Source organism: Mucor mucedo (genome assembly GCF_025094135.1).
Source record: "Mucor mucedo strain NRRL 3635 chromosome Unknown EV154scaffold_32, whole genome shotgun sequence".
Classification (NCBI taxonomy): domain Eukaryota; kingdom Fungi; phylum Mucoromycota; class Mucoromycetes; order Mucorales; family Mucoraceae; genus Mucor; species Mucor mucedo.
In genome coordinates, this window is record NW_026252316.1 from 1 (window position 1) to 24,719 (window position 24,719).

General features: G+C 36.0%; 10 protein-coding genes across 10 annotated transcripts; 5 read left to right on the forward strand and 5 right to left on the reverse strand.

Annotated features, from left to right (window-relative positions):
• On the forward strand, window positions 1–975 carry EV154DRAFT_184302 (vacuolar protein sorting-associated protein 35). Its single transcript, XM_051594255.1, has one exon. It carries the CDS (start codon window positions 60–62, stop codon window positions 900–902), a length of 843 nt encoding a protein of 280 aa, XP_051458978.1. The 5' UTR covers window positions 1–59; the 3' UTR covers window positions 903–975.
• A 1-nt stretch (window position 976) lies between these two features.
• On the reverse strand, window positions 977–3,047 carry EV154DRAFT_184306 (major facilitator superfamily domain-containing protein). Its single transcript, XM_051594256.1, has 5 exons — window positions 2,671–3,047; window positions 2,354–2,590; window positions 2,010–2,270; window positions 1,814–1,947; window positions 977–1,759 (listed from the first exon to the last, which is right to left on the reverse strand). Exons 1-5 carry the CDS (start codon window positions 2,874–2,876, stop codon window positions 1,035–1,037), a joined length of 1,563 nt encoding a protein of 520 aa, XP_051458979.1. The 5' UTR covers window positions 2,877–3,047; the 3' UTR covers window positions 977–1,034.
• Window positions 3,048–4,735: 1,688 nt separating this feature from the next.
• Window positions 4,736–6,313, reverse strand: EV154DRAFT_441068 (cytoplasmic tRNA 2-thiolation protein 1). Its single transcript, XM_051596945.1, has 4 exons — window positions 6,026–6,313; window positions 5,593–5,946; window positions 5,107–5,522; window positions 4,736–5,043 (listed from the first exon to the last, which is right to left on the reverse strand). Exons 1-4 carry the CDS (start codon window positions 6,207–6,209, stop codon window positions 4,843–4,845), a joined length of 1,155 nt encoding a protein of 384 aa, XP_051458980.1. The 5' UTR covers window positions 6,210–6,313; the 3' UTR covers window positions 4,736–4,842.
• Window positions 6,314–9,793: 3,480 nt separating this feature from the next.
• On the forward strand, window positions 9,794–10,985 carry EV154DRAFT_418383 (uncharacterized protein; the record flags this gene model as incomplete). Its single annotated transcript, XM_051595835.1, has 4 exons — window positions 9,794–10,218; window positions 10,268–10,524; window positions 10,588–10,727; window positions 10,800–10,985. The coding sequence occupies 4 exons, from the start codon at window positions 9,794–9,796 to the stop codon at window positions 10,983–10,985; spliced, it is 1,008 nt and encodes a 335-aa protein (XP_051458981.1).
• A 1,226-nt stretch (window positions 10,986–12,211) lies between these two features.
• Window positions 12,212–13,554, reverse strand: EV154DRAFT_418417 (uncharacterized protein; the record flags this gene model as incomplete). The annotated part of the gene is made up of 5 exons (XM_051595837.1): window positions 12,212–12,764; window positions 12,878–12,987; window positions 13,060–13,287; window positions 13,339–13,400; window positions 13,467–13,554. Coding segments are annotated over 5 exons (1,041 nt in total), but the record flags the coding sequence as incomplete, so codon positions are not given.
• Window positions 13,555–14,515: 961 nt separating this feature from the next.
• EV154DRAFT_504175 (uncharacterized protein) lies at window positions 14,516–15,433 on the forward strand. Its single transcript, XM_051601009.1, has 5 exons — window positions 14,516–14,719; window positions 14,770–14,983; window positions 15,053–15,098; window positions 15,170–15,206; window positions 15,260–15,433. The coding sequence occupies exons 2-5, from the start codon at window positions 14,878–14,880 to the stop codon at window positions 15,377–15,379; spliced, it is 309 nt and encodes a 102-aa protein (XP_051458983.1). The 5' UTR covers window positions 14,516–14,719; window positions 14,770–14,877; the 3' UTR covers window positions 15,380–15,433.
• Window positions 15,434–17,174: 1,741 nt separating this feature from the next.
• Window positions 17,175–17,546, forward strand: EV154DRAFT_395939 (uncharacterized protein; the record flags this gene model as incomplete). Its single annotated transcript, XM_051595182.1, has 1 exon — window positions 17,175–17,546. A coding segment is annotated over one exon (372 nt), but the record flags the coding sequence as incomplete, so codon positions are not given.
• Window positions 17,547–18,655: 1,109 nt separating this feature from the next.
• EV154DRAFT_504179 (putative phosphatase regulatory subunit-domain-containing protein) lies at window positions 18,656–20,344 on the reverse strand. Its single transcript, XM_051601010.1, has one exon. It carries the CDS (start codon window positions 20,320–20,322, stop codon window positions 18,781–18,783), a length of 1,542 nt encoding a protein of 513 aa, XP_051458985.1. The 5' UTR covers window positions 20,323–20,344; the 3' UTR covers window positions 18,656–18,780.
• Window positions 20,345–20,585: 241 nt separating this feature from the next.
• On the reverse strand, window positions 20,586–22,852 carry EV154DRAFT_418229 (uncharacterized protein; the record flags this gene model as incomplete). Its single annotated transcript, XM_051595828.1, is given in 8 exon segments — window positions 20,586–20,708; window positions 20,722–20,827; window positions 20,895–20,942; window positions 20,996–22,187; window positions 22,263–22,337; window positions 22,475–22,557; window positions 22,647–22,766; window positions 22,824–22,852. The coding sequence occupies 8 exon segments, from the start codon at window positions 22,850–22,852 to the stop codon at window positions 20,586–20,588; spliced, it is 1,776 nt and encodes a 591-aa protein (XP_051458986.1).
• Window positions 22,853–23,035: 183 nt separating this feature from the next.
• On the forward strand, window positions 23,036–24,718 carry EV154DRAFT_504191 (STIP1 homology and U box-containing protein 1-like protein). Its single transcript, XM_051601011.1, has 12 exons — window positions 23,036–23,111; window positions 23,198–23,259; window positions 23,319–23,375; window positions 23,442–23,505; window positions 23,577–23,593; window positions 23,663–23,702; window positions 23,762–23,782; window positions 23,856–23,932; window positions 23,998–24,141; window positions 24,217–24,273; window positions 24,346–24,418; window positions 24,489–24,718. The coding sequence occupies exons 1-12, from the start codon at window positions 23,075–23,077 to the stop codon at window positions 24,656–24,658; spliced, it is 819 nt and encodes a 272-aa protein (XP_051458987.1). The 5' UTR covers window positions 23,036–23,074; the 3' UTR covers window positions 24,659–24,718.
• The last annotated feature ends 1 nt before the right edge of the window (window position 24,719 follows it).

Here is a 24,719-nt window from a genome sequence, read left to right on the forward strand (position 1 = left end):
TTCGATATACATTCCCTCCATTGATCGTGTCTGCTGTCAAGCTTGCTAGAAGATACAAGATGCAAGAAGAACAAGATGAGATTTGGGAAAAGAAGACATCAGCACTTTTCAGATTCATTCATCAAGTAATTTCTACTTTATATCACAAGTGCGAGGTAGCCGAAAACTGTCTTCATTTGTTCTTATTGGCAGGTCAAAGTGCCGATGAATGTGGATTTGAAGAGATTGCTTACGAGTTCTTTGTCGAGGCTTTCACCATCTATGAAGAATCGATTTCCGAATCCCGTGCACAATATCAAGCCATTACATGTATTATTGGTGCATTGCAACAAACACGTGTGTTCTCCATCGATAATTATGATACGTTGATCACCAAGGCAGCACTTCATAGTTCCAAATTGTTGAAGAAACCTGATCAATGTCGTGGTGTTTACCTCTCGTCTCATTTATGGTGGGCTACCGACCGTGCATTGATCGAATCCGACCTTCCTGAGAACGAAAAGTCCTTGTTCCGTGACGGTAAGAGAGCATTGGAATGTCTTCAAAAGGCACTCAAGATTGCAGATAGCTGTATGGATCCTGTCACCAATGTGGAATTATTTGTCGAGATTTTGAACCGATATATTTATTACTTTGAAAAAGGAAACGAAGCAGTAACTGTCAAGTACTTGAATGGTTTGATTGATTTGATTAATACCAATCTTGGTAATATGGACAACCCAGACCAACATCCTCCTACGCCCAATTCCTCTTCCTTGGTGGAACACGATGGACCTGTGTCGGATTATGTGCGTCGTCATTTCCGTGCTACTTTGTTACACTTGCAAAACCGTAAGGAGCAATCTTTGCGTACGGATGCACCAGGTCCCAAATACGATGAATTGGATCTTGGAGATATCTAAATCACAAAAAGTTTGAATAAAATCCATTCCCATACTCTCTCCCTCTGTATTATATATCAGACATGACGTGTTTTTTTTATAAGAAAATAGTTTTATACATTTATTATGTTACAAGATAATTGCCGTAAATTTTTACAAGACATAGACATAAGAATAATGACGATCTCCTACAAGTTCGGTTCCACCATATTTATGAATTTCCAATTCACGTTGTTCTTCCGTTAACCTAGTTCTTCTCTTATTCTCACGAGCCAATAATAATCGCATCAGGATCACCAAAAGTGTTTGCGCTGCTAAACAAGAAAAGGCAATTGCATTACCTGCAAAGTAATGGGGTGGATCATAATAGATTTGCCCTCCAATAGCACCACCAATGGTACCTACAGACACAATTGCGGCAGAAGCGACAGCACGACGTGTAAGACCGCCATAATTGTTATTGAACCAGGCCACTTTGACAGCAACGTTGGCGTACACTGAAATTGTGACTAGACAAGCCGAGACGTAATTACCAGCTACATTCGTACTGGGTAAAAACATGAGGAGTAAAAAACCGACGAGTCCTACAGTATTGATAGCTACCATGTGGTAAGCACGCTCAAAGTATTTATCAGAACTCCAACCGATGGCGACAGTGACAAGAAAGGCAAGGAAATAAGGAGGCGTTGTCAGTGCTTGAGCGGCAGGTTTAGACCAGGTGCCCATTCCGGCAATAATGGAAGGTAAAAACAAAGTAACACCTTGAAGTGCGCTTGTACCCGTGATATAGATTAACATGTAAATATAGGTTTTCCAATCGGTGAATACGGATGTGACTTGTGCCCAAGACCAGGAATGATCATTAGATGCACCAGCATCTAATAACAATGTTTTAGGTGTGAAATGTTTTTAAAGATTTGCAGTTGACATACCATTTTCTAATCTTTTTACTGCGAATTCACGTTCTTCGTTTGTGAGGAATTTAGCAGTTTCCGGTTTATTAGGTAAATACCAAGCCGAAAAAGCTGCTAAAATTACAGAGGGAGCACCTTCAATGATAAAAAGCCTGAGGAAAAAGAGAATCTGTAAGACATAATGTATAAAATAAAATAACTTTTAAATAAATACCATTGCCATGTTTGTAACGTATCATTACTAATCTGACTGATGCCATATGCAATGATACCGCCTAGACTACCGGCCAATGAACTAAACGACCAAAAGAAACTGATACGACGACCATACTCCTGTCGTGTATACCATACTGATAAGAAGTAGATGACTCCTGGGAAAAAACCGGCTTCAAATACACCTAAAAAGAAACGAGAGACAGCGATTCCAGCAAAATTCTTGCTAGCGGCCATAGCAGTAGCTACAACACCCCATAAACTTTTTTTAAGAGTAAATGTTTAGTCTCTTTTTTTTTTTTTTTTTTTTTTTTTGTTCAAGATCATTTTAAGAAGTTACTTTACAACATCAAGATAGCAAGCCAGTAGGAAGGACGCCAGCGTCTCATAATAATATTGGAGGGTAAATCAAAAATGACATAGGAAAAGTAAAAGATGGAAAGAGCCCATTGATACTGTTGGCTAGTCAAGTTGAGGTCTTCCATGAGACCGCCTAATTTAGCATTACCAATATTGGATCGATCAATGTAACTCAAGAGGTATAAAATACAAAGAAGAGGTAACAATCTTCTGTCTAATTTTCTATTATAACGAAGAAAAAAAAAATGTTTAGTTTACATATAAAAGGGGCAGAAAAGAGTGGCGTAAAATCAAAAGCTTACTTGACAAGTGTTTGGGTTAATTTCTTTTGTAAAGTCAAATCTTCCAGATCATGTTTATCTGTTGCTTGAATATCTTCAAATTGTTCAATGGAAGGATTTTTTTCCGATGTCTTCTTTTCCATTATGATGTAATGCACAATAGAGACAAAAAAAGAATAAAGCTGCACTGGTATAAAATGTGAGATGCATATCAAGTATTTATACATATTTTTTTTTCTTCCTTTCCCTGAAAAAGTTACTGATCAAGTCCGTTTCCTCCGGGACTTTTTTATGTTTTTTACCCCGTATTTCCCACGTCAGGGATCTATTTTTTTTTTTTTTTCTGTTTTGTTTTTTTTTTCTTTAAAAAGATGTACATGTGGGGGGTGTCATAGTTACTAGAAATAGCATCTTTCGCTTTTCGGAACATATTTGATTATTATGGCATACGTTTCCCTTGTCAACTATTCATGTAAAGAATGAAGGCTGGGTTCAGCCATGTCTTGAATATTATACAGTGGTATAATGTTAGAAAGATCAAACGCTAGGTGAGTGAGCGGAGCTTAGGATCAAGATGGGTAAATACTTCCTAATATAATGTGATACAATCTGGATGGGATAAAGTTCGTACAGATCAAGTCAATTGTTGTTGTACCACCCTGGGATATTCTATCTGCATAAAATTCAGTGTGAGAACACCTATTATTACAACAAAGACAACTAATGACTAATAACAAAAAGAAAAATATACCACTCATTATCACTTGATGAGAAAATAAAATAAAAATAAAACGAAAATGCACCAGTAATGCATACTAACCTGATGATAAAATAAATGTTGGATATTTGTATTTATTTTTTGAACAAATGAAATGTAGGATATTGACATTATACAGAAACCCTTCTTTTAATTTATAACCCCCCTCTCTTCTTCTCTTAATAACACCCCCTTGTTAAATAACTTTTCTAATATACCACCAAAAGTTGATACACTAAAATCGTTGTTTATTTTAGGAAGGAATAGTATAAGCCCAAGTTTTAAAATAAAGGGGAATCTTGCCCCTTGTGGTAATCAATCTCATCAATGCTAAATACCGGACATAGCGGTCGACAAATTTTATGAGTAGATTTCGAAAAAGATCCATACGTGATGATTGTGTACAAGTAAGTTTTTTTAATAAATCACCGTGTTTCTCATAGCGTCATGAATAATTTCCATTGAATTCGTTTTTTTTTTTTTTAATATGTGCCCCCTTTTTTTATAGCAGGATCTATCAAGTGATATTAAAAAAAGATCATTTGCTATCATTACGTATTAGATAGTAGGCTACTTATTTATGAAACCGTTTGTCACGTCGAATTGCTGGTGATATAGGTCCCAAAAATGACCGATTTATATAAATACTTGTTGTCCAAATTAATAGTTTTTGTTTGTGTGGCTCATTCACTTGGGATAATCAGGTCTACAAACAGTACAGTAATTACATGTTTATTGGCATAAAGCTGCTTTTTAATAAAAAAGTTACAATCAAAACGATATTTTCCCGTTGTCACCCCTCCCCTTCCCACCAATCACTGTCTACTATTTAAACGATCCACGAAATTTGTGGCGATAAAATAGTTTATCTTTATTAAACCTAGCGGTCATTGTCATATTGAGAGATTGTAAATCATGTATATTATTATTTTTTGAATTTAAAGACGATATTGGTATATTTTGCATTGTCAGATATAATTCTATCTAATTAATTGCGCACCAGACTACGTAATTGAAGTTACAAAGTCAGTGATATGTATCAATCTTTTCTGTTCAAAGTAAAACATACTTCTGTTATCGGTTGGGGTTGTCATGAACGTGTATAGCAACATAGTATGATCATTGTTGGTACTAGTTACCTTAGTATTACGAATTATAAACTTATGTTTATTCTCTTTGTGAATGAAAGGTCTAGTCTTAATTTGTAGTTTTTTTTTTCTTCAAAATAGTAGGTCCAAAATAAAAAGTTATTTTATACTGCTCGTCCCCTTTTAAAGCAATGTCATACTATAAACTAAACAATATAGTATACTTTTTTAATACTTCGTCCTCTAACACTTGGTACATTTTTCAAAAGAAAAAAATATGGCCAGTGTATTCATCGATGAGCTAATGCTGACCCAAAAAAAAAGCATTTTATTGTATATCCATCTAAACTACCAAGTGACATCTCTTTTATCCAAATTAGCATCGTGTAAAATACCTCCAGGCACACGAGGCGGGGGAGTATAAACATCCTTGGGATCCTTAGGTTGCACCAGCTGAGGTTGATCCTCGTCTCTTTGAATTTCAGAAAAGTGTTGTACCTTTCGCACATTTTCTGCAACGGGTGGTGCCTTGGCAATTTCCTCACGTTGCTATTTCAAAGCATTAATATATATATATATATATCTCTTTTCCAAAATATAAATGCTACTTACAGCTTTAGAAGCCTTTCCGATACCCATTTGCGGTAAGCCACGTTGAAGGCCTTCCAATAAACAACATGCTTTACATAAAAGATTCGACGACATGTATCCACAACGCTCACAGGTCTTTTGTGTTGGCATCTTGGTTCCTGTCTTAATCTCAAAAGCCTCTCCCGAATGAATGATATCGACAATCGCACTAGGTCTAATCGCTTCTAAATCCTTTAAAAATGTACGTGCATGACCTCGATAGGCATTAGGTGAATAAATACACTCAGTTGAGAAATAATCAAGCTTTTTGAAATAGGCGTACATGACAATCTCCTTTTCATAGGTGTACTTGAATGGCTTGGATCGTCGAATGTTACTTTCACCTTGAGTCACGATCTCTGTACATCTACCTAATCTCGCAATATCACCACGGAAAACTATTTAAAAAAAAATTCCTTATTAAAAAACTATTCTACCCTTCTCTATCTCTTTCACACTTATACTTACTGTTCATCAAAATTGTTTCGGCAATATCATCTGCATTGTGACCAGTTACGATATGGTTTACACCCAACATGACAGCTCCACGATCCAAGGCCTGACGTCTAAACACACCACAATAGGTACAATTATTTTTTCTACCGACTTCAGCAACAATTTCATCCATGCTCCAGCCATACAAATCATGATACGATACAATCTTTAAGGGGAGGTCGTATTGTTGTTGGTTACGCTTAACCGTCTCTAAAGAATCATCACGGTATCCTGTAATGCCTTCATCCACTGACAGTAAATAAAGATCAAGACCGTAATCGTAACGATCATTCAAGGTCTTCATAATGTGTGCGAGTACAGTTGAATCTACAGTTCATTTGTTAACGATGTCAGGGAAAAAAAAGGGGAGGGGGTTACCCAGAGTCAGACTTTTGTTTTTTTTTACCTTTGCCACCACTGGCACCGATAGCTACTCGTTCTCCTCGTTGAAAAAGGCTGGTATCTTGAATCGTATGATGAATCTCGGTTTCAAAGACATAGAAGAAACATTCTTGACAAATTTGTTGACCCGTCTTGGGTCTTTTCAATACTGCTCGTTTCTTGGCACAAAGTACACACAACTTGACCATGTTTTATTATTGTTTAGATGCAAAGATATATAAAAAAAAAAAAACTAGTTTTGTAGAATAAAAATCAAGTCACACTTTGTTTGACAGTGTGGACTGTATGTCTGTGTGATCTCCAACCATATACTGCTATGTGCTGGAATCTCTCTATTCAAAAGCACATCATAATTTTGCCCTAAAATGTGATTACATAACGATAATGAGAATACTATAAAAATGTCAAAAAATGCAGATATCAACTTTTCTTAAAAGACAAAAAACATTTCTTAACTACTTAGAGTCTCAAAAGCATGCATTTATTTTGTCTTCTCACAAAAAAATTCATACTGAATTGTAACAGCAAATTATTGCACCTCATTGCTATATCTCTCAACTTCCCCAAAGGAGTTACAAAACCGTTAACGCACGCCTGTTGGAGTTTCGTTTTAGTATCTCCACGCTCATCTCCTAACTTTCGAAGCTGAGATTACACCCGTATTTGCATAATTATATTTTGATATGAGGATAGTGTGGTTTAATTGGTAGAGAGGCTCTTCTGTGCTTTGTTACTGGCTGCGATACCTAAGTTACGCATATCAGTCAATGCCACCTGACAAGCCAAGATGACGAGTTCAATTTTGTGGCTTTGAAATTGGCGAATATTTATCTAATAATTTTATTTTTTCAATAATTTTGTTTTTTTCTTTAAATTATACAACAGGTATGTCTTTACTAAAACCCATGTCCTTTCTCATCTTCTGTTTTGAATCTTTTTACTTGCTTATTATTGTTTGGAGTCTCTTCTCTCCTTCTTTGTATGGGCAAATAAAAGACTAAAATCAGGTATAGCACGCTCTGTTATGATCCACACGGGGAATGCCAACCGACCCACGTTGGGTAAGGAGCTTCAACGAGACACGCGAGAGTTGTGGTCTTTTTGTGTTTAGTGGGGAGTCTCTTCTGCCCATTTTTCAGATTAAGACCCGTGCCAGATGAGGATTTATTATAAATAGCTTACTAACTTAAAACTTGAACATTATATTTTTCACTCCCTCTTTTGAGGGAGAAAGAGATAAAAATAAATATTCAAGAATTACTTACAGCAATTGGTGTACCAGGTCCTTACAGCTTTCCAATATATATCTTTAGCTTATCAAACATATTTTAATAAATAGTGGTTTTATTTTATTATTTGCGTTAATATTTAACCCATGTCCATTTTTAAGAGTCTGTTTTAATGACTTGATGTTTATTTCACTGTTCTGCTTTATATTTAAATCATGGTTCATCTTGAAAAGTATATTCATTGGTCTCGTGATGGTTTTTGAAACCATACACGATTCTTGATACGGCCTCTTGGGGACAGACTAATTTTCTTAGGGACAATCAGGGTGCGCGTAGTCATAATGTTGGATAACTATACTTTGATAGACACCAAGAGGTCAATATAACTTGACAACTTGAACTAGATATAAATTTATCACAACCGACATAGTGTAAATCAGTATATGTGTGTTATAGCTTACTTTCATCTTCTCGTTTGGACGTTATCTTTATATGTCTGCGTAAGATCAAGATCAAACGAGCTTAAAGGCGAAAGAGTGAAGATAAAATTGTCAAGACAAATATAAATCGTTTAATATACATTTTTTCGTAATTATCACACTGTTTTTGATTATATGTTCTTGTTTCCTGGTCTAAAGGACAGTCATACCACTGATCTTACGTTGTGTTTACATGCACTTTGGCTGTCCCTAAGAAAAGCGCAAATTAATTGGTAAGCTGTGATTCTTTAAAAAACTACTATAGAAGACAAACAAAGTCCAACTCTTGTTTATACTGCCTATTTGTAAATTTTTTTTCCTAAATTTGTAACTCTTTTCCTTTACAGTTTACGCAGTGCTAAAGGGCGGTTTTTTAAAACCAAAGGGCGGCCATTTTATAAAATTCAAATGCGTATAAATTGCACCGCTCTTTGGTTTTACAAAACCGCCCTTTAACACTGCGTTAACTGTAAACCGCCCTTACCCCACATTTTTCAAATACACGCTCTTGTTACACGGGCAATTAGGTGATTGAGTTTGAAAAGTGTTTTATCAGAAAAATAAAAGTCATGAACTAACTAAAGATAATTGTTATTAAGAAAAAGGTGTGATATATATACTGAAGGTCATAAAGCTATCAGAAGTAACCGTAGATAGACATAAATAGTAATAAAGAAAAGTGTTAAAAAATAATAGGCCTTCACACCAAGACCGTCCGTCCGGACGATTTTGATTTCCGATTATAGAGTCTCAATTTAGAAATAAATCGTTCGACCCAAAAGTGCAGGACCGACTCCCTTCCATGTCCTGCACTTCGACCCGATTCTCAAAAAGAAAATCTGAATTCACAAAACAGTAAAAAGCAGACAGTTAAGCGTGTTGGCATTTTAGAAATACGTCAGCTGAATATTCTTATTTGTTGTACAAATGGATATAAATTGCTAAAATCTTTTTGGAACAAAAACCGTCCGGACGCCTAAAAACCGTCTGGACGGTCTTGGTGTGAAGGCCTAATAAATAAAAGTTGCTGTGCAGCAGTATAAAGTTTGAGATACTACAAGTGATTATTAAAAAGGAAATTTCTAGGAAGGGGACTTGTTTCAGCCGCTTTCCGATCTCTAAAAATATGAAACATCATCTACGTCACACTTTTTGGTATTTTTGAATCGGTTTATCAACATTTTTCAACTCTCATACAAAAAAAAACATTTTCCAACTCTTTTACTCGTAGTCATTTTGCCAGTATTACAATGCCAATGAATATTTACGAAGAAGGTATTGTTTTAGAATATTGTATTATTTTATTTCTAATTTCCATAATAATTTGGTTAGGGATTCGAAAATTTATACTTTTCGCGCAGCGATTAGGTTCACCAGTTTCTTTTTCAAGATTCGTGCGCCTGAATAGGAAATTGATTGTCGACGAACTAGCAACAAAAGGTCTGGGTATCGAACAACTTAAATCAACATGGGGAGGCCGATTCGGTAGAATTGCCAGACAGTCGTTGAAGGAAAACGAGTTTTTACTCGATTTCGATCAAATCGATTGGGTAGAGCTGATTGACGAAGGAATTAAGGCTACCGCCTTATTTGAGGAACAAAAAATCAGACAAAAAAGAATTAAAGCGACGTATGAAGCTTTCGACACTGAGACGGATTTGGTTGCTTCCCAAATACGCAAGCGGCAGTTAGAAACAAGTCAATCAGAACAAAAGTCTGAAAGAAGAAGGGTAATAAAAGATCAAGTATTTAGGGTAAAGCACTCATATCTTTTCTTAGATTTATTATGACAATGAGGAGAAAACCACAAGCCCCGCCACCAGTGACCACCCAAAAACGGAAGATAGTGATCTTGTGGAGGAGTTGCGCGTTAGGAATATCACAGAAGATAGTGAGGCTGTTGAAGTTACTTATAATGAATCAAGTTTATGGTTATCAGATGGCAGTAGCTATATACCGGAAACCGACACAGAGACATCATTGCCCAGTATGAATTTTACAAAAAAGTTCTTTTGGTATTTATCATTATGTGAGCTAGGTATCATCACCACTGATAAGGTGGAAATGAATACATCAAATTATACCATCAAAGCTATCTACGACGAAGCCCACAGCAAGATAAAAACAGGCAATATCAAAAACACAAACTTGGATATAAGGTTAACATTATCAGGTTTGTTCAACAGTAATGATTACGAACCACAGCCTATATCGGTTGGATATGTAGCGGAACAAGCCATCTTTTCTCCTTTGACCTTGCGGAATATCGACATACTTGCGTATGCAATGCAGAGTAGGGAATTGCTGAGACTTGACAACAACTATACCACAATGGAAGAATTATCGATCAACCATATTATAACCGACGTATACCTAAAACATTCAACATCGAAGTACAGAGAAGATAGTGAACTTTCACTACTCATTGATTCCATTAGTTGTTTGTTTTCATCATTATGGTCGTCACATAGTACCGTTCGCTTGACATGGTGAGTTTATTTGCAGAGCAACTTTATTCCTTACTAATGAAATATGTAGGGATAAAACCTCCTTAACAGCAAGTGCCAAATCACCAAGTAGTGTATCATTTCGACCAGATATAATCTTCAGCACCAAATTATCAAACGGTCAAGAATATGAAATAGGAAACGGAGAAGTCAAGGCCCCTACTGTAACAAAATGTATAGTCGATGCAACAAGAGTAAGAGTCCTCGAAACTGCTAAACGACAACTACACAAAAGAATGAGAATGACAAACGCCCATAACACGTTAGTGACTTTTGGTATTTTAATTCGTGGTATGTAGTAAATAATTGTTTCACGGAATAAGTTTTCTTAATTTAAATTCTGTCTTATAGGTTTCACTTTTGAGGTTTACATTGTTCGTTACATCGATGGCTATTATCCTTATGAAAAAATTACTTGGGGAGAGCTACCTCGGTTCAACAAAGTCAATGACGTCTTGCCGCATGCACTTCGATCGCTGCTGACTTTGAAGGTAAGTATTTAATAAGTTACTCATGGGATGCTGTGGTGATTTATCTTTTGTTTGATTTACTTTTATTTTAAGCATTCGATGGAATTATCTCTCGCTAACATTGATACCACTGATAATAATTCTGACAATCTCACCGAAAGTAACTTGCTTCCGACTGTATCATATACCATGTTCTATAAGGAGATAGTAAACGATCGGGTTACAGATTCGAACAGTGAGAGTGTAGAGAATCAAACATGCTCCGATGAAAATAAATAAAACAATTGTTCCCTTTTTGACGATTTATTCAGTTCCAAGAAAATAAAGCAAAGTCTACACATATGTCTAAATAAAAGTTGACCGTGTGACCATAGTTGAGCCAATTCATAAAAATATCAGTTAATTCATAAAAATTTGGGTGCCCTTGGGCACTTAATTTTTTACGTGTAAAGTTCCATTTGCTTTTTACGAGATTTGTTGCAGTGGTTTAAGAGAAATATTATGATTTATTGTACTTAGATATTAGTGATATGGATTTGTAGCCAATAATGACGGGTAGCAATTCCAGCATACATTATCAGCTACATTTATTAATTTAAACAAAGCAAAGGCTGTACAAAATCTTTCTTCCCAGTTTTTGGTTGTTTAACGTGTCTTCCTGTACAGCCTTCTTGTCTGCATCGTCCGCATTTGTTGTTGTGTTTTAAGGTAAGGTTAAATTATAAAAAGAATATAGGAGTATTTTGAGACTGTTTATAAGATTCTCCTTTATTAATTAACAAAGCGAGCCATAAAATGAGCCATAATGTGAACCACAGAGTGACTGAGCAATAAAGTGAGCAATAAGGTGAGTGACCCACGGATTGAGCTAAAAAGTGATCCATACAGTGAGTCCGCTATAAAGTGAGCCATACACTGAGTGAGTCATAAAGTGAGCCATACACTGAGTGACCCACAGAGTGAGCCATAAAGTGAGCCATACAGTCAGTGACCCACAGAGTGAGCCATAGAGTGAGCCATACAATGAGTGACCCACAAAGTGAGCCACAAAGTGAGCCATATAATGAGCGACCCACAGAGCGACCCACAGAGTGAAGCACATAGTGGGTAAGTGGGTGAGTGGTATAAATCACATAACAAACACAGTTGTAATGGGTATCTATTAAATCAAAAGAGTCTGTAATACATGTCTGTTAGTAAGTAATGAGATCCAAATTATTATATTAACATCCAGTATCTATGGGCCAATAAATGTATAACGTACTAATGCACTTGATTTTATTTTATTTATTTTTTCAATCGAGCTACAGATTTATTACAGATGGATGGAGTAGATTGAGTGAACGATAGATTGAATGAGAGTCATCTGTACAACCTTCGACAACAATACCTTCATCAGGTTTCTTAAGCGCAGGCGTATTTTTGCCATACCCATTAGTAGTCCCTTGTTGAGGCAATTCAACTACACGATACTTGCACTCATGGAATTGTTCGTAAATAATAAATTATGTGGTATATTCTGTTGAGTTGGATGTCTGGGGAATGATGTAATTATCCCCTTTTGTCAAGCAGTCATCGAGCCAATGACTATCATTATGTTTAGTGTTTGATGGCGACATGATCTTATTTTGAACATTTAAAATATGCTGTTTCAATTGCCAAACTTGAACAAGAACAGGAAGGACACTATCGCCAAATTTTGCAACATCGGAAGGGATTTTGAGTTCTTTTCCCCTGGTAATGCGCGTTATATACTGATATGGCCTGTCAGCAGTAATCAATTGCATGGTAAGTCCGGAATGAACGACACCGAATGACTGTATATTCTTGTAGTCCTTGTTCTTTATAATAAGCTGGTCCAACATGTCTTTCAAAACCTTGGGTAATTTAACAGATCCTTCGGTCATCAACTTCGTACCCTTTTGCTCATATTTAATTCCAACCTCGCCTGCCCCATACTCCAAGCTCTCTTCATGCTCCGAAGTGGTGTCTCTCACAAGGAAATCGCACTTGTACCCGATCATTCTCCTTTCTAATGGTTTTAGTGAACCAATGACCCTGGCAGCGTTCTTTCTTTTCGTGCTTGCTGCACTCATTGCTTCGCTTCTATGATGGAAGTTAAGTTGAGGTTTAAAAATTCACATTTTCTGCAAATTGTCTTTATAAGCTACCTGACAACTTCCAGTGCGGGTATATCATCAAACAGTCTATCAATAAACGACCAAATATGAATGTTATACCATAATTCTTTCTTGGAAGAGCTTAGAGATTTGCTCTCATACTCCCTCACTAGAGTATAGATAGCATGTTTTACCCAGTCAAAATCATGATGGATGTTTATATCGTAATCCACTTCCCAATGCTGTCGTTTGGCAAGACTTTGTCTGATCTGTTTAGTCGTATTACAATTGAACGAATTCAAGTAATCGCGTAATTCGATGGGAATGGGTACAGTGATAGATACAGCGTTCTCGTTTTTGATCTCCTCCATCTCCGACTCGGTGAAAATTCCGTGCTTCAAATAGGTTTGATCTTCCACGTCTAGAATAAAAGAACTCGATGGATGATCAACCAGTGAATTCTTACTGAAATTATACAATGTATCTTCGACAACTTTTCCGGTGGATAGGACCCATTTGTTGACATTATTCAATCCCAAAAAGCTTCTTTCTAATTCAGGATGAGTTTTTGGCTCTAGATAATAATAAAAAAAAAAATAAGCATTATGAATTTCAACCAAAATATGTCTTATATTCACACCATGATTTGTTTGCATGTGCCTTCCCAACTCTTCAATCGTTGAGAAATGTGAACAACAACTCACACAAGCTTTTACAAATCGGACATTGTTCTAATTGTCAAAGAGGAAATTCATTTGGATTAAATAGAGTACGATAAACACCTTTCGCTGGCACATCATCAAGTCCCACTTTTATTTCCACGGTTTCGTTGTCTATCAATTGTTTCTTTGAAACAACAGAAGTGCTTTGGATATCGTTTTTTTGTTTTTGTTGGAATTGACTTTCGTGCGCAAGCACATTAAATTCTTAACCATTACCATTGGCCATGCTAACGGGCTTCAAGTTTACTGAAGAAACCACTTTTAAAACCATCTCTTGATGAGACTTCTCAAACAATAGAAATGTCTAGACCTCCGTAATTTTTTTCAAACTTTTTTTTTTATATACCACTTACATGAGTTCTAGCTAAGGCCAGTAGGCCAGTATGATCAAACCTATTTACAGTGCAACTCCTGTTATTCACAGGCTGTGAGTTCGAAAACTCAAGAACCCTGCTTAGGAGGTCGCCGTCCTATGGCAAAGACTAGCCGCAGCCACAATATATCTTTTTCGATTTAGTGTCTTTTCAAAGAAACAAGAGTCATTAATAAACAAACCTTTTTACGTTATCGGCTACTTCCATAAGATAGAAGAAATATGTTAAGGGAAAAGAAAAGTAGAAGCATAAAGTGTGTGAACCAGATTTATTTGTAGGCTGATAAACAAGAGCTTATGTCAGAATGATTTAACTATTTGTTTCATCATCTATAATGTTTGGGCCTTTACTTAAAATAGCAACACTTGCAAAAACCTCCCAAGCAAGTCAGAACTTGGTAATTGTCTATCTGCGTTCCATTAGTAGCTTGTAATGATAGGGAAGCAGATTTTATGGAAAACAGAAATCAATCATCCTATAAAGTTTAGACGATAGGGCATGTCCATCGACGTAAAGACTTATGTGTAGACCATCACGTGATTCTAAAAAATACGTTTGAAGAAAATACGGAGTTCTAGACATTTCCCAAACAGTAAAGCACCACAAGCATTCAAAACGGCAGTATCATAGTTTCGTTTTTTTGTTGTCTTGGTTCTTTCATTGAAAAGAGCTGCTTTACATTTTGATTTTTGCATATGTATGAGATTTTATACCTTCTCAAGTCAAGTGTTCTTTATTGCAAAAAGGACATTGCAACATATCATTTTTTCTTTCTACTATAACCTTTTCGCAAATTTCTGAAAGCCCAGAGTCAGCATTTGTAAATTTGAATCTAAATTGAACGTACCTTCAACTGCTACGGTGATAGGATCTTACAATGCGTGATGTAAAAAAAAAAAAAATTCTTTAATACGCGACTGCCGCGTCTTTAAGTATTTTTTTCAGTTTTAAAAAAATGAGTGAAATTATCGAATATTTCAGTTTACAATATGAATGCCATGTGTGCCTGTTACAGTTTACAGAATTAAAAAGCTTGAGACGACATTATTTAAGTATTGAAGGTATTGCCTCGAACTGCTTTTTTTTTTCAATTTCATTTTACCGATTCCCTTGCCTTTTGGATAAAATAGGACTTTCTTATCCCAGCAGCATATCAAAGTTTTATAACAAAAAAACGTAAGTATCAAGTCTTACACACTCTTGCTTATATTTTCTTTACATGGTTTTGTTATATATCGCGTTTTTAGGAAGAAATACGTATCCAAGACACTTTCGAAAAGCAAAGTAAGTAAGACTCGGGTTTTATTCCGTTCATTTTGGTGAATTTATTTCCTCAGGAACTTGATGAGAAGATGTGCACCCTATTAAATACGGATTGGAGTACGAGGAAGCATATTAAATACAAACTCTGCGCAGAAAACATTCGACACTTTTCACAAAAATTTAAGCTCCTTTAATCATGCATTTTTTTAAAACCAAAAACTTATTGTAATATCCGATGTCTAAGAGACAATAATTTCAATCAAATATAAGATAATCCTTTATTAAATGCTTAATTTGCTCTTGTATATATATTATATGTTCATGTTTTTTAAGTCGGTGATTCGTATTTGTTGTCTCGGTGATTCTTATATGTTCCGTATTTACATTAGAGTAATTGTTATTATGGTGAGATAGTCTTGTGATACACCACTTATCAATAAAAGGTATCTCAAACTCTACCAAACTTAACAAAAATTGCAATATATATGTATATTTTGAAAAAGAATCTTTTTTAATTACGTTAATAAGTGGTATTTGAGCCACGAGCTTTTTTTACTGCCCGACATCTATCGGGCATACTTTCTACAAGCTTATGACACACTTCATCCCCCAACAACTTCCATTCCTGATGAAGTGCAACCTCCAATTCATTAATATTTTGAAGGGCTCTTCTTTTAGCAATCCTTTGTCCCAGGAGGCGTCAAAGGTTCTCAATTGGGTTCAAATCGGGACTTTGAGCTGGCCATCGCTCAAAGCCTGCAATCACAGCCTTCTCTTTCCACCACCTCGTATATCCTCCTGTATGGCATGGGGGACCGTCTTCTTGGAAAATAAAGTCATGACCATATTTCTCTGTCAATTGTTCAAGCCAAGGGAAAAAGTTTTGACTTAAACAATTGACATATTTTTCTTGATCGATAGACCCTTTAAGTGACACCAAAGGGCCCAAACCACCTGCCCAAAACATCCCCATACCATTACTGATCCCTTACTAAATTTAAATGTTGGTAGAACAAATCTATCTATTTACCTTTCACCCTTCTTTCTAATAACTCTCACACCACCGTCGTTATGCCTGAATGCAAACCACGACTCATCGGACCAGATTACCTTCTTCCAGTCATCTGATGTCCAATTCATCTTGTCATCGACCCATTCTCTTCGCGTTTTTTATGTCTAAGACTCAAAAACGGTTTTTTAGAAGATCTGCAAGAATAAAAGTCAATTTTGCGATGTGCATTCCTCAATATCGTCAGGCTGATGGGATCGGTAGCCTTCGCAAGATTTTGCATATGAACACTTAAAGGTTCAAAGGGGCTCCTTCGAACTAAAAGCGTCAGGTGATGCTCAGCTCTTGCTGTCAAATTTGCTGGTCTTTTTGGACGAGGTTGGACAGTCGTGATCCTTTTATCTCGATACTTTTTTATGATCGTAACAACGGTTGTTCTAGGAACGCCCAATTCTTTGCTGATTAGGGTACCTGTCCATTTGGCATGCTTTGCCAAGCCGCAAATGACTCCACGATCGAAATCTGAAAGTTCTTTGGTCTTTCCAGAGGCTTTGTTAGTAATGTCAGTAAGTGGTATGGTAAATTGAGTAATAAAATATGAAAGAATCGTTGAACGAAGAAAAAGTAGGTACTTATTTTTTTTGGCTCAAAACGGAAGTGTCGAATATTTTCTGCGCGGAGTTGTTTTCTTGCTCGGCTCTTCTCGCGGTGATCAATAATAGCAAAGCTATTTTGGTAATATGTCACGAAGTCTATGTGAGTATATGATATAATGTAATTGCTGGGATGAAAGATGAATGCACCACCTTCTTTCTTTTCACAATTGCTACGTTATCCTCTATATCTGAGACTTAATCTTGCCCAAGTAAAAAAAACATGCAAGTACGGTGGTGATCCAATGCTCGGAGGTGAAAGGACGTGGTCTGTAGATGTGCACAGGGAAGATTTTACTGTTAAATCAAAACAATCATCACCTTCCTCACCGAAATATTTGGGTGACAACGATTATCGACAATCATGGCTCAAAACTTATATTTGGTACAAAAAGATTGAACTCACTGGTAACATCTAGTATCCGCATTGATAGTCCTTATGAACCAGAAGTTGGTCCATCCACACATCATTTTACTATCTCCAGCAACGAACAGTCAAGAGATATAAAAATTTATATACACAAAGAGTTTTGGAATAAAGCAAAAAAAAAAAAAAAAAAACTTATGGCTGAACCTCATAAACACACCATAAACACTTATGATTTCCTATATCAAACTCGCCAAATACAAACTAATTTTTATTACCGAAGTGCGTATAACCGATCAAGAGCTGCATCCATGATAACCGATAACCATACTTTGTAACCCTACAACATCTTCACTCTTTCCCAATGTAACAATGGCCCTGACATATCTGACTATAAGACTATGCCCATTGTTTTCCGAGAAATCAAAATATTTGTTGAATAGGACAGTGATATAGAAGAAGATGATATTGTTATTCGGTAAAAAAACACAGGAGTGAGTGAGTTTGCGATACAAATCATGTTTGTTTTAAATTTCCAAAACTGATTTAAAGTATACTTTGCACATCATGTATCAAGAAAACCAATGTCAATCTGTGAACGCAATATGAAAAGAAAACGAGCCTTCTAATCAGATTTTTTTTTTTTTTTGCGACATCATTTTGGCAAAAGGTGTTAGTCCTCTTACATTTCTACGTTTGTTAGTTGGAGAGTAGATTACAGTCAAAGATATAGTTTAAGCTAACAAATAGATAATTCGAATCCCGTTACAACAAACGGATTTTAACTCTTTCATCTCGGAGAGTTTTTCTTTATATGGTTGAACTCTTTTTATGCGGCGGATTAAAAATTTAAACATTATTCCTTGATGAATTGTGGGAGGGATGGGATACAAGCACGGTTTTTATTCTTTGTAGTGATATATTATTCTGCTTTTTATAAAAGAAGGCTTGTAAAGTGGCTGAAACTGAGGAAGGGGCCAATAATTTTTACAGCACAAGACCTACGCTCATGATAAAATAAATAAGAAATAAAATTCTGTTTGCTGCAATGTAAGGCGTTGGAGGGGGATGTTATATTGCTTTGACCAGGATAAAATGTCTTGAAGAGAGTAGTGTTGCATAGACTGCAAGGGCTAGAATCATGTTATTCATATTTGGGAGAGGGGGGCGATCTAGTTACACAAGCGGAAGAAACCGTGCTTGAATGAAAAAAAAAAAAAAATGTTTTTCCTTTTTATGCAAGAATATTATCTAACAGAAACTATGCATTGCATTTGTGATGGATAAGAAAAGGCGTTGTTTTTCTCTTGGTACAAGAATAAAAAAAGAATAAAAAGAGTTTACCTACAGATTAAACATCCATGTGTGTTCCCCAACTTTGGAAACAATAAACGGGAAAGAGTTTCGCTATTTCAAATGATATTCCCGACGTTGCATAATATTTATATGGGCCAAAATAATAATTTTTTTTATTTTTGTGCGTTTAATAAAGAGGAGGGGTATAAATAAAAAAATAAAAAAAGATGGAATTATATGTAATTAAAATATATAAAAAAAAAAACTGATTTATACACTGTTGACGGAATCATCTTTTTTAGAATTATCACCATTGTAGAAACAATACTTATTTACAAGATACAAATAATCGCTAGAATGAATGTCCAAGGGAGAAGTGGAGGATGGCAAGGTATCTATCACTGCTGAAGTGCTTTGTGATTGGTGGTAAGCAGGTCTGGGTAGAGGTAGAGTGGATGAAGATAATGTAGGTGAGGTGCGTGGACTGGGTGGTGCAGAAGAGGAAGAAAAGGTGGTATAGGTAGGTTTAAAGCTTGGAATGGTAGGTGTACTTGTGGTGGATGTTACTTTAGGTGGTGTAGGGGGCACATTGACAGTTTTAGTTGAATTATCAGTGTTGCTAGGCTGTATAGATATCGGCTTCGCCAGGAAGTAATCGTTAATAAAGGTAGGGTCTGGTTTGACTGTATGTGACCAAGATTCATAGGGAGCTCTCTTGGCTAATGACAGTGACTGACCAAAATCATACCTTGTACCAAGCCATGGTTGACGCTTATTAAGGTGAAATGGTTTAGCATGTTTATAACCCTTGAGAGCATTGGTAAACTGATTATGCTTTTCCTCTTCTTCTTCCTCTATTTCTTCCTCTTCCTCCGTATCATCATCATCATCATCTGTACTATTATTATCGGGATATTGATGGTGATGGTCAGGGATCTTTTCTAATTGCTTTTCGGATGCCCAAGGATCATTTAACGGATCAGCGATAATCTTGATTTGGTAATTGCGGCCATGATTATTATCCATATAGTCCATGTCACCCGCCGAAAACCTGATTAAAAATTCTAGTTTTCCACGCATTTCGCCATGATCGGATAAGTGACCAAAACCCAAATCCATTGAGAATTCGTAAATATCAAAGGCGACATTTTTTGGATTTGGACCAAAAAAGACGGCATCAACATCCGTAACAGAAGTCCAACCATCCAAAGTATAACGTATAGAAACGGACTTATCCAAAGCCAAATTACGAATGGAGAGCTTACCTTTGATGGATTGATTATCATGTGTAATTGTAAATGATTTCTTATTCAATAAAATATTTGAATCATTCTCTGAACCAGGCCAGTTTGGACAGAGCAGACGAAAAGGAGGATTTTCTAACCTCTTGTCATGAGCTTCCTTTAGTTCTTGAGGAGCTTGAGTCTCTCTAAAGAGACAAACTCTTTCAAGAAAGATAGGATCAAAGGATACGGATTTTTTACTTTTCGAATGCAACACAGGTTTCAAATCGTCTTGTTGTTGTTTAATATTAGCAGCCGAAATGGTGGAAGGATGAATTTCAAACTTTTGGATCTTGGGTGCTGTATTCTTACTACTCTCTTTATCCAACAATAGGCTATTTTGATTGATGCTATTGAATTTAGCCTTCTTTCCAAACACACTAAAACGAGGTTGACTTATTTGTACTGTCTCTTCTTCCTTTGCTGCTTCTACCATCGTTGTTGTTGTTGTTGTACTAGATGACACACTAGGTCGAGAGAAGTCTGAACGACCTCCCCATTTATTCTGTGAAAAGGTTGTAATTCCCATTATTAAATAAATTATATGAAAAAAGGAGGAGTAAAAGAAAAGGAAAAAAATAAAAAGAAAAATTTGGTTTAGGTTTTAATTTTTTTTTTTTTTCTAAAAATATATTTTCCCCGCTTGAAACACCCTTGTTTTTCCATTCTAGTGTAACCTTCATTCCCGAGAAAAGACAAGCTTTATTTATCAAATGACAGCAATCATGGAGGATCCATTTGTTTTTGATGATCTAACCAGAAAAAAAAAAAAAAAAAGATTTATTCACTTTTTTAAAAAAAAGAAGAATTAAAGTGTTGTTGTTGTTGCTTTTGTTCTTGCATCAAGTCTAGTAAACTTTTGGAAGGCTTTGGGGATTGATTTTGATTGATTTGACCAAAAGGGTTCTTGGTCATCTAAATGATATACATGTAAATTTTTTTTTTTTTTTTGGCTCTTATAAATACATTTGTCATGTAAACTTACATTGTCTTCAACTGGTTTGAATCCACTACTGCTAGCAAATCCTGTTCCACTAATAAAAGATTGAATTAGATTTTCATTATTCTCACTTTTTTTTTTTAAAAAAAAAAAAAACTTACTAGGGAATACGTAAATTTCCTTGATTTCCAAAGGTATCCATGCCATCACTATGTAAATCCCATGTTAGAAATGACACTCTTAATCCACTTTGAATACTCACTCTTTGTTGGCCAACAAGGCATTCAATTTAGCAAACTTTAAATCAGAGGGCGTGGGCTGAGGAGAGGAGAATGCGCTGTTATTATTAATAGAGGGAGTAGTATTGGCAAATGCGGGAGAAGGTGAAGACACAGCACCAGCAGCAGCAGCAGCAGGCGTTTGAAAGCTAAAATTAGGCGTGCTACTGGTGGCTGTACTGAAACCAAAATTAGGTGTAGTGGCTGAAGCATATTGCTGTTGAGGTGACGATGTTGTATGGCCTCCAAACACAAGCCCACTATAATCATGTTGTTGTTGTTGAGGTTGTAAGGCCGGTGATTGGCCATGCGAGCTCATTTGAGAAAACGGGTTAGTGCCTGTCACCATACTTGTTTGAAAGGAAGGTTGAGCAAAGCCTTGTGGTTGGAAACTTTGCTGTTGTTGTTGTTGTTGTTGTTGTTGTGGTGGTGGTGACTGTTGTCCAAACAGTGGTTGTGGTGAAGAGGGAAATCCAGTCATTTGTGCTTGGAGTCCTTGTGATTGTGGTGAGAAAAAGTCCATTGTGGGTTGTTGTGGAGAAGGAGACACAAATCCAGTCATCTGAGCTTGAAGACCGTTTGCATTAAATTGGTGTTGCAAATAAGGATTTTGTGCCTGTTGTTGTTGTTGTTGTTGTTGCTGTTGCTGTTGGTATGGGTTATTTTGCATAGTGTCAAATGCATTTGACTGTGTCCACTCTAACTGCAACACAGGCTGTTGTTGCTGCTGCTGTATGTGTTGCTGTTGGTAAGGGTTGTTGGCAGGCGAGTTAAATACCTGTTGTTGAGGGAAGGCACCAAAGGAGCCATTAAACAAGTTATTAGCGTTTTCTTTCTCGAGCGCTTCCTTCTTCTTCTTTTCCTGTTCCAACGCTTCTTGCTGACTGATTTGAAGAGCCTTTTCGAGGTCATCGTCACCCTGACGTCTGTTTTTCTCTTCGAGAGCAGCGATTCGTTTACTTTCGGCTAAAGCCTTTTTCAACTCGTTTTCGTCATCCCAATTGCGAGCACCTGCTGTCTCTGTTGTACTTTCGCCATTGATTCTTCGAACACTTTCGTTGAGGTAATCGCCGACATTAGCCATTCTTTCTCTCATGCCCTGTCGCTGACGTCTTTCTTCCTTTAAGCGGTTATCGTCTACGAGTAAGTTGGAAATATCTTTAGCCTTTTGACGCACTGTGAACAAAAAGAAAATAAGAGATAAAATAGGTGAGACAGAGCTTTGGTTTTTTTCTAAAGTGATGTGTTTACCATTAGCACCAACGTCTTTTCCATTTTCTTCAGTGTGTTGGAACTCTTTGAGGGTTTTGACGACGTAAATATTTTCTTTGGCGTACAAGACTACATTTTCAGATCCCACGTGCAAACAGTAATCCAGCAAGAGTAAGGCCTTAATTATTATTTTTTTAAACTCGGGGTTATTACACAAAAAAAAAAAAAAAAGGGATCGTCATCGTCATCACTTACCTTAAATACATGCCTCCAGTTTTTACCTTTATCGTTTAAGCGTTTATCAATCATATCCATGATTTCAATGAAATCGGACCTAAAAAGGGGGGGGGGGGGAGTAAAGAGAGGGTTTGTTTATTAAGGGAACACACAGTTACTTGTGAAATATATAAAGGATAGTTTTACTCATTAAAAGTTAACTGGGCAATTTCATTCATTAATGTTCCACTTGGCCCCCAAGGATCGTTTGAGGTGGCCTCTCTCACTTTAATTTGTACATCACTAAACCCTTTGGCAATATTCTTGCTAAGAACCACTCTTTGATTAATTGTGCTTATATCATACTCTCTCAAACACACTTACATGCTACGGACAACTCCTTTACCAGCCATAAGAATGATAATATGTATATATATAAAAAAAAGGGAAAAAAAGAAGAAAAAAAGGGAAAAAAAAGGTACAGACCTTTCTTTCGCATTTTTGCACGAGGTTTTTTTATTTATTTATTTATTAACCCAGTCACAGGGAAAGAAAAGGAAAGAAAGAAAAGAAAAAAAAAACCCCCCGAGGTGTCCCAACCTTCTTTTTCTTTTCTTTTTCCCCTTTTTGTGAACATGTCAAAAGTTGAGGCAGAGAGACATAAAGCAGCAGGTGAACAAGGAAGAGAGAGAGAAAAAAACCCGTCTTCAGTGACTGACTTTTTTTTTTCGTACGTGTTATTTTGTTTCTGTATAAAGGAAACAAGCTTTTTGCAGAGAAACGTTATGGAGATGCTATTAATGAATACACAAGTGCCATTGTATGTTTGTTTATCTTCTTTTTCCCTTTTATTTCGAAACTAACGCAAAACAAAAAAAGATAAAAGATTCAACAGTATGCGTTTATTATACAAACCGCGCTCTTTGTTATTCAAAGGTATCAACCACATTAAAAAAAAATCCTTGTGTGTCAAAATTAACCCTTTATATATATATATATCAGCTAGAGAAATACGATCAAGTCATTTCTGACTGTAGAAAAGCAATTGAATTAGATCCTTCAATGGGTAAAAAATTTTTTTTTTTATATATATACATCAACAGTTGATAGTTTGCTTATTAATCATGACTACAACAGTGAAAGCTTACTATTTGGTAACACACACATATTTATGTTATATCCAAGGTACAAGTGTGTTTATTCATGCATCATATAAATTATAGATTGGACAGGCATTAATTGAAAAGAAGCAACACACTGAAGGTAATATTGGACAAACAACCCAAATAGAATACACGGTCTGATTTTATTTTACCGTGTAGCATTAAACAAATTAAAGACTGGTAAATCAAAGAAAGAGAGAGAGAGAGAGAGAGAGACGTTAGTCGACTCAAAAAAATAGAAAACTATCCATAGGCTATCAATTGGCCATTGAGCAAAAGGTGAAATATGTCAATGATATCATCCAAGCATTGCTTGTTGCCCGAAAGAGAGTAAGTTGCCCCATCTTTGGAGAATTTTTTTTTTTTTGGTTTCTTTATTCATGGTTTACACGTAGAAATGGGATGACGATGAAGCAATTCGACTTGAGAAGGAGGATGAATTATTGCATTACGTGAAAGGTCTCATTGAAAAGGAAAGAGCTGACTTGTTAAAGGACACCATTGATGAAGAGGAGATTGAGACCATTAATTACAAAATTGTAAAGTAAAATCCTATAACAGTAACAAAGATCATATTTTGAAAGCTAAACTTTTTTTTTTTTTTAATCACACAGGATGAAAAGTTATCACAGGTACAGACCGTATTTGTGCAATCCAAGGATAATTCACACGTAAGACAAATGCTCCCCCCCCCCCTTTTTTTTTTATGTAGCATACACTCATATACAGGATGCATGTCATAGAGACGTGAAATCCCTGACGCATATCTAGACAAGATTTCATTTAATATTATGCACGATCCTGTTTTTACACCAGGTAATACAACACAAACATTCTAATTTTTTTTTAATTTGGCATGTATATATCTAAAATGTCATATCAATAGATGGTATCACATACGAGAGACAATCTCTTTTAGACCATTTTAGTAGAAACGGAAATTTTGACCCAATCACAAGAAGACCTTGTACAGAAAGACAATTAATCCCAAACTTGTCACTTCGTGAAGCGATCGAAGACTTTTTGAAAGAAAACGGCTGGGCTGCCGACTATTAATTATTAATAATTTACACTGTTAATAAATACCCCCTCCAACTCTCTCTCTTTTTTTTTTATT